Source organism: Abramis brama (assembly GCF_963993115.1).
Source record: "Abramis brama genome assembly, chromosome: 8".
NCBI classification, from domain to species: domain Eukaryota; kingdom Metazoa; phylum Chordata; class Actinopteri; order Cypriniformes; family Leuciscidae; genus Abramis; species Abramis brama.
In genome coordinates, this window is record NC_139970.1 from 939,146 (window position 1) to 949,163 (window position 10,018).

General features: G+C 39.3%; 1 protein-coding gene across 2 annotated transcripts in view; it reads left to right on the forward strand.

The window, feature by feature from the left end:
• LOC311088039 (E3 SUMO-protein ligase RanBP2-like) overlaps positions 1-9,744 on the forward strand; it is a 90,724-nt gene extending 80,980 nt beyond the window's left edge. For both annotated transcript variants that reach the window (XM_084121675.1, XM_084121676.1), the window contains exons 25-28: positions 4,514-4,677; positions 7,030-7,303; positions 8,163-8,497; positions 9,277-9,744. In XM_084121675.1, coding sequence (XP_083977801.1) covers positions 4,514-4,677; positions 7,030-7,303; positions 8,163-8,497; positions 9,277-9,582 — 1,079 coding nt within the window. In that variant the 3' untranslated portion in view covers positions 9,583-9,744. The remainder of the gene's footprint in view (positions 1-4,513; positions 4,678-7,029; positions 7,304-8,162; positions 8,498-9,276) is intronic.
• The last annotated feature ends 274 nt before the right edge of the window (positions 9,745-10,018 follow it).

Genomic DNA, 10,018 nt, shown 5'->3' on the forward strand with positions numbered 1-10,018 from the left:
GCAAAAAAGAAAATTAAAGGAACGCTATGCTAATAAACCGATTAAAGGACTTGATGTTCGGGAGGTGAGCCATACTGATACAGAAAGTGACAGTGAGGTCTCTGAATGCAGTATTGCAGATAGTTTACCTCAGAGTGGATTTTCTAGTCGAGTATATAGTGTAGACGACATCAAACAGTTTTTAAAAGTGACAAAAAATGCAAGGAAAGTTAAAATTGAAGAGTTTTTTCCAGATATATTGCAATTTATTGAGAAGGCGAAAACTTTCAGGAGTGAGAGTTGTTTCACCGACCAAGAAGGTTATCGGTTAAAAAAGATACTTGCCAGACTAAATGCTCAATCAGAACTCAGTGAAAATAGTCAAAATGGTTAAGGGTTGTTGGTCTTCGTGTTTATTTTCTTGGTTAAGGTGGGAGGTGCTTCTTTTCCTATTTATGGGAGTAGTAAATTTTGCTTCCTTAAATGTTAATGGAGCAAGAGAAAGTAGGAAAAGAGCACAGTTGTTTGAGTTAATGACACAGAAGAAGATTGATGTTTTATTCACGCAAGAAACACATAGTGATTTATCAAATGTTTCAGATTGGGTGATGGAGTTTGATGGGCTATCAGTCATAAGTCAGTCTACCTCGTTGAGCGGTGGGGTTGCTATTTTGTTTTCGAAAAGTTTTATACCTGAATCTTATAAAGTTGATGAAATAATTAAAGGTAGACTTTTAAAAGTCAAAGCTTTTTATGAAAACAATTTTTCTTTTGTATTCATTTGTGTTTATGTTCCAAACGCTGCAATTGAAAGAATGCTGTTCTTAAACACTCTGTGCAAAACTTTAAGTGATTGTGATCCAGAGAGTTTGTTATTATTGGGGGGAGATTTTAATTGTACTGAAAATGTTTTAGATAGGAATCATGTTGAGCCACACATGCAGTCTCGTAAGAGGTTAGTTCAGTTAATGAAGTCTCATGATATCATTGATATCTGGAGAAATTTTCATTATACACAAAGACAGTATACTTGGGTACATGCATATGAAAATAAGTTATCATTGGCAAGATTAGATCGATTTTATGGTTTCAAGCATCAATTGAATTTTTTTAAAGATTGTTCAATATGTCCAGTTGGATTTTCTGATCACAGCTTGGTAAATTGTGAGATGTTTGTTGATTGTGTAAAGCCGAGAAGTGCCTATTGGCATTTTAATAATACATTGTTATGTGATAAACATTTTATTGATGTTTTTAAGTTTTTTTGGGTTAATGCAAAATCCATGAAGTCTTCTTTTCAAACCTTACAACAATGGTGGGAGTTTGTAAAAGCTCAGATTAAACAACTCTGTCAACAATATACTCTCAACGTCACACGAGATAGATTTGGGTCCATTAAAAAGCTAGAAGAAGATTTAGTTAAACTCCAAGAACTCTTTGAGTTGACAAAAAATGGAACCCATTTAGAGTCTTTTAAAAAAAGAAAGCTTCTTTGACTGAATTGTTAGATTTATCTACACAGGGTGCAATAATTAGATCACGTTTTCAGAGTATTGAATCTATGGATGCACCTTCAAAATTCTTTTTTAACTTGGAGAGGAAAAATGGGCAGAATAGATTTATTCATGCTCTGCGCTCAGAAACGGGGGTCCTTTTGCGCAATCCTTTAGAGATTCGGATTAGAGCTGTTCAATTTTATGAGGATTTATATAAGAGTGAATTGTTGGGTATACAAGGCCTGAATAATGTTTTTCTTGAAAATATGCCACAAGTATCTGAAGAGGCTAATACCGGAATTAACAAAGCACTGTCGATGGAAGAACTGGAGAGAGCTCTTAAAAGTATGGAAAACGGAAAGACGCCCGGGATTGATGGCATTTCAGTAGATTTTTATAAAGTCTTTTGGGCAGAGGTAGGTCCAGATCTACTAGAAGTTTTTAATCAGAGTTTAATGGATGGACTGTTGCCAAAAAGCTGCCGTAGAGCAATCATTACGTTGCTCCCGAAAAAGGGAGATTTAAGTGAGATTAAGAATTGGAGGCCTGTGAGTTTATTGTGCAACGACTATAAAATACTTTCGAAAGTCTTGGCGAATAGATTAGGAGAAGTTTTAGATCAAATTATTCATTCTGATCAGACATATTGTGTGCCTGGTAGGAAAATCTTTGATAACATTTCTTTTATAAGAGATATTTTAGATAATGGCAAGACTTTTTCAGATTTTGGTTTAATTTCAGTCGACCAGGAAAAAGCTTTTGATAGAGTCGAGCACAATTACTTGTGGAGTGTTTTTGAAGCTTTCGGTTTTAGTCCTAGTTTTATATTGATGATTAAAGCTTTGTATTGTGACGTTGAGAGTATGTTGAAATTAAATGGTGACTTATGCTCTCCTTTTAAGGTTTTAAGAGGGGTTAGACAAGGCTGTGCACTATCTGGAATGCTGTATACATTAGCCTTAGAACCTCTTTTGAACAAGTTAAGAGCAGAGATGTCAGGTGTGATTATGCCAAATTCCACCCATACTGTTAAATTATCAGCTTACGCTGATGATGTGGTGGTTTTAATTAAAGATCAAAATGATGTGAACATGATGTTGCGATTATTGGAAGAGTTTAAAAGTGTTTCTTCTGCAAAAGTGAATTGGCAAAAAAGTGAAGCCATACGTGTTGGGAGTTGGTTACGTGGTGAGCCCATTCTTCCAGCTGGTCTGAAATGGACCAGGGATGGTTTTAAGTATTTGGGAGTGTTTTTGGGAAATGATAATTTAGTTAAGAAAAATTTTGAAGATGTTATTGAAAAAGTAAAAGGGCGCTTAAATAAGTGGAGGTTTTTACTCCCAAAAATGTCTTATAAGGGGCGAATACTGATAATTAACAATTTGGTTGCCTCCGCTCTCTGGCATCGTCTGATTTGTGTAGACCCCCCAGCGGACTTTTTAAACAAGATCCAGTCAATCCTAATAGACTTTTTCTGGGATAAGCTGCATTGGGTGCCGAAACATGTGCTGTACCTTCCTAAGGATGAAGGAGGTCATGGACTAGTACATCTACAGAGTCGAATAGCAGCTTTCCGAATTCAATTCATACAAAGACTTTTAAAGGACTCAAATGCAAACTGGAGGATTGTAGCTTTCTCTTTACTGAGAGAGTTTGAAGGACTGGGGCTGGATAAAGCCTTATTTTGGATGGATCCTCAAAAGCTAAAACTCTCCAAGTTTCCTGTTTTTTATCGGAATCTTTTTTTAAAGTTTGGTCTTTGTTTGAAGTACCAAAGAGAAGGACGGTAAATTCCTTGTACTGGTTGCTGCAAGAGCCATTAATTTTTGGCTCACGCTTGGATCTGTCCAATGAACTGGGTTACTCTGTGACAGAAGAGAATCTTATCAACTCTGGAATTTTAACTATTGGACATGCACAACGGATAGCAGGAGCAGATTTTAAAGATGTGAATTCAATGACTGGACAGCTGGGGGTTAGGTCTACCCGTTTGGTTGCTAGAGTACTAGACAAATGGAGGTCAGCCCTTAATGAAAACGAGTTGAAATTGTTAACAGACCATTCTTTGGGGATTATTAACCCGGATTGTAGTGATCCATTTCCCAATTTGTATTTAACTCCCGTGATGGGTGATTGTGAGAGCACTTTTTTAAAAGTCAAAGATTTGACTGTAATAGGCATAGATTGTTCATCTGGCAAGGAGTGTTATAAGATCTGTGTCAAAGTGTTTAATAAGAAGGCTTTGGATAAAAGAATTGACACGCCATGGCGTAATGTACTTCAGTTAGAAGAGGATGAAAAGCCTGAGTGGAGAGTATTGTATAAGTCACCATTGCCCAAGAGAATTGGGGACTTGCAATGGAGATTGTTATATGGGGCTATTGCTGTGAACGCTTTTGTTTCGGTAATTAATCCTGATGTTGTTCAGAATTGTCCTTTCTGTTTGCAAAGGGAAACTGTATTTCATGCATTCATGCAGTGTTCAAGGTTGAAACCATTATTTTTTGTTTTAAGCAACATTTTTAAATGTTTTAATGAGTGTTTTTCAATGAAGACGTTTATTTGTGGTTTCAAATATTCCCAGAGCCGGAAGTTTCAATGTCAGGTGTTTAATTTTATTTTGGGCCAGGCGAAGATGGCGATTTACATTACAAGAAAGGAGAAAGTTGATCAAGGTGTATGTAATAGTTTAGAAGCTGTGTTTGGTAATTCTGTCAAATCTAGAATCCTAATAGATTTTAATTATTATAAAGCAATGGATGATCTTATAAAGTTTGAAATAATTTGGTGTTATAAAGGTATCTTGTGCGAAATTGTTAATGATGAATTATTTTTTCTTATTTAAAACAAAATTTGTTTTTTACTGATTGATGTTTGTTTTAAATGTTGATTATTGAAGGTTTGCTTATTGTAATTAAAGGTGTTTAAAAATCAAAAAAATCTCTCTCTCTCTCTCTCTCTCTCACTGCTGCTGTCAGTATAGCTTTTGGCAGTGTAATGTTTTTAGTGTTTTCACACGCTCATGTTTATTTCTGTAGATGCTAATTTTTCGTGGTCAAACGCCGGTGCCACGGTCTTCGGTAGTGCACCAGTGCGAAATGAAGGAGGGGAAGCACACAATGAAGGAGAAGAGGAGGGCAGTGATGACGAATCTCCCCGTAATGAGGAGATCCACTTTGAGCCGATCGTGTCCTTGCCAGAGGTGAGTGTGTGTGAGGTGGATCCAGGGCCGCACGATTAACCGGAAGTAAACCTGAAACCACAGAGTTGTATATGCGCAGTGTGTTTGCTGAACGCTGAGATCAGAGCGGATCCATCAGTTTGCAGTGAATCTGCTCCATCTCAGCAAGCGCTGTGAGTTTGAGTCACTCATAACCTGCATCTTTACAAACTTGCAGCATTTACAAACCTGTGGTCCAACAAATGAGAACATTTAAAGGTCCCGTATTATGCCCCTTTTCACAAGATGTAAAATAAGTCTCTGATGTCCCCAGAGTGTGTGTGTGAAGTTTCAGCTCAAAATACCCAACAGATCATTTTTTACAGCATGTTTAAATTGTCATTTTTTGGGGCTCAGAAAAACGAGCTGTTTTAGTGTGTGCCCTTTAAATGCAAATGAGCTGCTGCTGGACGACCCAGGGGGCGGAGCTTCACGAGCTCGCGCTCAGTCTCTCAGGGGAATCTCATCTCACGGAATGATGATAATATCAGAAACTCTCAGTAACGTGTTCATTTCGAGTCGGACAATAATGCCTACAGAGTCAGAGTGCTGTATAGAGATGGAACAGGTATAGTTTAGTAGTTTAATTACGGTTATTATAACGTATTTGTCATCTGCTTGTATGTATCCATTATTTATTAATATAGCCTACAAGTCTGCTGTCTGAATGATGATCAAACATATACTGATGAGTTTAATGAAGTTTATTGTACATCACTTACTTCAGAAAATCACTGTAAGAGCTGAGTAAACACAGTAAGTTATAAGAAGTGCGCAAGTACATAAACGAATTTCGGTGGAGTTGAGGGAGCATTCCTGTGGGCGGAGCTTAGTCACAAAACGGCTCTAGTGACGTCATTAAAGAAGGAAGTAGAGGGATGTAGTCCAAACGGGCCGTTCGCTGTAGGCGACTTCTGTTAAATAAAATATCTCGCTTGGCATTGAACTTTGAGCTTTATAATTTTACAGATATTATTTATGCTCTAACAGCAACATTACACACTAACTAAAGTTTGAAACATGGGATCACGAAGAACGGGACGTTTAATGAAATGTTTTACTCACTTCACTTCATAACGTCAGTCGAGTGTTTGAAATAACTTACATTTGTGGTGTAACGTGGCTTCATATCTTAGACTGAGACAGAATGATATTATTTTTATTGTATTCTAAATTTCAATTAGCATTCCATTATAAATGTACTTTAAAATACCCAAGATGGCTTGAATAGATGAACCATATATTGTCGCAATCGTGTTTGTTTTCATGTTTCGTCAGTCAATAGATCTCTGTCTGCATTTTATTCTGCTACGCTGGATGCCTTTGCCCATGTAAGAGATTATTTAGATTCAGTGACTTATAGCACGAGGGACCCATCCGGCTACGAGTACGAATGAAACAGGGTTTACTTTACATGTGTACTCACTAATGCTCACAACACACTATTCTGGCCAAACAAAAAAATAGGAAAAATAATACTTTTCTATAACGAAATTTGAGGTGAACATGAGGGGTTTTTTTCTCCTTAGTGGATGCATAAGATTTCTTGACAGAAAATGTTTATCATAATAATTTAATATTTTATAATAAAACCTTAGTTCTTTCTAATGATTGATAGCTATAGCTTGTTAACAGATCCGTAGGTCCTAAGAAAGTTTTAAAAAGACTTGTATTTTAAAAATGGTATCAAATTTAAGGCCATAAAAAGTCTTAAATATCTAAAATGCAATAAGAAAAGTCTTAATTATAATTTCAAGAGGTCTTATATTTGGGGACAGATAAAACAGGAATTGCAAAATTGTTCAATGTTATTGCTTATTAAACTTCAGTGGCTATACTTTAATTAAATGTGAGCGCTGCAAGTTTCACAGTAAAGACATGATGCTGTTGCGCCTTCTACAGGCCCAGGCTTTCACAGTTATATGATGTACCCATTTAACCTCCGTATAATGTGTAAATCGTGTTAAGAAGTGCAGCGCTGCTTAGTTTACAGATCTAACCGGGTTAACCACTGTATTTCTGCTGTTCCATAAGCGCCATCTACTGTCAGAGAGTGAGTTTAGTTTCACTCAGCACATCTGCAGATCTAAAAATATAAAGAATACATTTCAAAATTGATATAAATATAATTTATAATTTTGTCTCATCCCTTTTCTTAAAAATGGTTGAGGTTTAACATTTATAAAACTTTGTTTTTGTCAGAACCGTTTTTTGAGCTTGTAACTGTTACACTTCAAGGTTATGCTTCTCCTCGCCATTAGGGGGCACTAGCCTCCCTCTTAGATGGGTATTTATACAGGTAGCTGAGTTGACGTGTTGACGTGACTCCTGCAGGTGGAGGTGAAGTCTGGCGAGGAGGATGAGGAGATCCTGTTCAAAGAAAGAACCAAACTCTACCGCTGGGACCGCGAGCTCAACCAGTGGAAGGAGCGCGGCGTGGGAGACATCAAGATCCTCTTCCACCCCGTCAAGAAGTGTTACCGTGTGCTGATGAGACGCGAGCAGGTGCTGAAGGTCTGTGCTAACCACACCATCAGCCAGAGCATCGAGCTCAAGCCCATGAACACCTCGGCCAACGCGCTGGTGTGGACCGCCACCGACTACTCAGGTACAGCCCTCGCACCGCATCCGCTGGACACTAGGGCTGGCAAAATGGCGGAAAAGTGAAACTCGGATTTATTTCTTAAATATTGGTAAATTCGAATTATATTAGGCAATACTTAATGTTACAGGGGAAAAGTACTGTATTGTCTCCAATGTCCACAAGAGGGCGCAAGCGAGCGCAATAAGCAATTATAAAACAAATCAAGCATTGCAATTTTTGGAAATGAAATTACTGTAAAAAAATGTTTTAACTTTTTAAAGTGTGTTAACTTCTGAAACAATTGTCCTTAAATAAAATATAATTTTCTTAATGTGCATGCAAGGAAAATTAGGTTACCGTAGTGCATAAAACTGTTCGTGCATCAGTAACCTGAGAAAACACACTTCAGCACACAGCGTAATGAACTACATGAACACACAACAGCAAACTGTCATTCAGAAACACTTCTACTCACTACATCTACATCTAGATCATCAGAAACACCAGACACTCTTGATCTGAGCGAGTGCTGAGCGCTTTCTGTTGGCAATGCTTCCAGCTGATGAACACACACACTCCGCTCTGACCGATGTGTAAGTGTGTCGTTGCACGTAAGTCTGTCATCAGCAGGATGCCTTTTCCCGCCATGTTTCAGATGAACAACGCAGCCTCACCGCGCTGTGTACTGGATTAGCTAACAAACACAAACGTCATCATGTCTCGCGGGCCTCTTGACACGCCAAAATTCGAATGCACGTTTTTCGCATTAGAATGTGCAGGATTTTTTTTAATTCAATGAATATTCAAAAATGTATTTTTATTTGACAGCCCTAGTGTAAACTGTGCTAGGCAGTGCTGTTCACGTGTGTGTTCCCACAAACAGAGGGAGACGGGAAGGTGGAGCAGCTCGCGGCCAAGTTCAAGACTCCAGAGCTGGCCGAGTCCTTCAGACGAGCGTTCGTCGACTGCCAGAGCCTCATGTCACGGGCCGACTGCGCTCAGGTGTCCGTGGCCGAGGCGCACTCACGAGACTCCAACCCTGTGGTGTTCTTCAACATGGCTGTCGATGGCGAGCCGGCTGGGAGAATCGTCATGGAGCTGTTCGCTCACATCGTTCCCAAAACGGCGGAGAACTTCCGGGCTCTGTGCACGGGCGAGAAGGGCTTCGGTTTCCAGAGCTCCGTCTTTCACAGGATCATCCCTGACTTCATGTGTCAGGTGTGGCCGCACCATCTGAAAACACTGCATGTCTCCTTAAAAATCATAACATTTAAGCCCTTAAATATGTTCTCACTAAATGTAAAAGAAAAGTCTTAACCGGGGTAACCGCTGTATTTCTGCTGTTTCATAAGCACCATCTACTGTCAGAGAGCGAGTCTGCATTATCATTCAATGCGTTATTTGAACTGTGACGGTTGAAATTGTGGGTTTTACTGTTATTTTATTGTTTAGGATGTTTCATAAACATTTTTTTTCTCTTAGATTCTTAAAAAAGCCTTCAATTTGATTTTAAAGGGGACCTATTATGTCCCTTTTTACAATATGTAATATAAGACTCAGGTGTCCCCAGTATGTGTCTGTGAAGTTTCAGCTCTAAATACCCCACAGATCATTTGGGGGAAAACGCATGCAATAATAAATGCAAATGAGCTGCTGCTCCCCGCCCCCTTTCCAGAAGAGGGTGGAGCCTGTACAGTCCGTGCTTCGGTTACTCAATAACAAAACTGGAGAATCTCACAGTAGCCAAAATGTCAGAAACTTGTTAGTAGCGCCGTTCATTGTTACATGTTCGAACCGGGGTCACTGATGGAGAGAGTTTATGTACTGTAGTTGTTGTGGAGTTATCTTAAATTCCACTTATGGATTAGCATGTTCTGTCATGATCATCTGTGAATTGTTGTACAGGTGCTCATGTGGGAACTCTAGTGGGATGTATGATGCTGTTTGTTAACGCACAAAGGTGAATTAAAAGTGAATTATCTCCTGTTGTCTCTCAGGGCGGCGACATCACCAGCGGGGACGGGACGGGAGGACGGTCCATCTACGGAGGGAAGTTTGAGGACGAGAACTTCGACGTGAGGCACACGGGCCCGGGACTGCTGTCCATGGCCAACCGCGGCAGAGACACCAACAGCTCGCAGTTCTTCATCACACTCAAGAAAGCAGAACACCTGGACTTCAAGCACGTGGCTTTCGGCTTCGTCAAAGAAGGCATGGATGTGGTGAAGAGAATAGCAGAGCTGGGCACTAAGGACGGCAAACCCACTAAAGCCATCACCGTCTCAGACTGTGGACAGTTGTAAACTTTTCTACGTTTGGCAAACTTCTGTTCATGTTAGACATTATGTTCCCTGAACTTTTGTGTAAATGTGTGAGAGATTTTGTACATGCAGTGGTTTTATTTTTGTCCTGTTTGTATTAGACTGCATTAGTTCACAATAAAATGTATGCTTTGCAAAAAATAAGTTACTTTTATTATGAACACTTGTTCACCCCAGAGTTACCTCGATGTGGATTGAGTTTACCCCAGAGTTACCTCGATGTGGATTGAGTTTACCCCAGAGTTACCTCGATGTGGATTGAGTTTACCCCAGAGTTACCCCGATGTGGATTGAGTTTACCCCAGAGTTACCTCGATGTGGATTGAGTTTACCCCAGAGTTACCCCGATGTGGATTGAGTTTACCCCAGAGTTACCCCGATGTGGATTGAGTTTACCCCAGAGTTACCTCGATGTGGA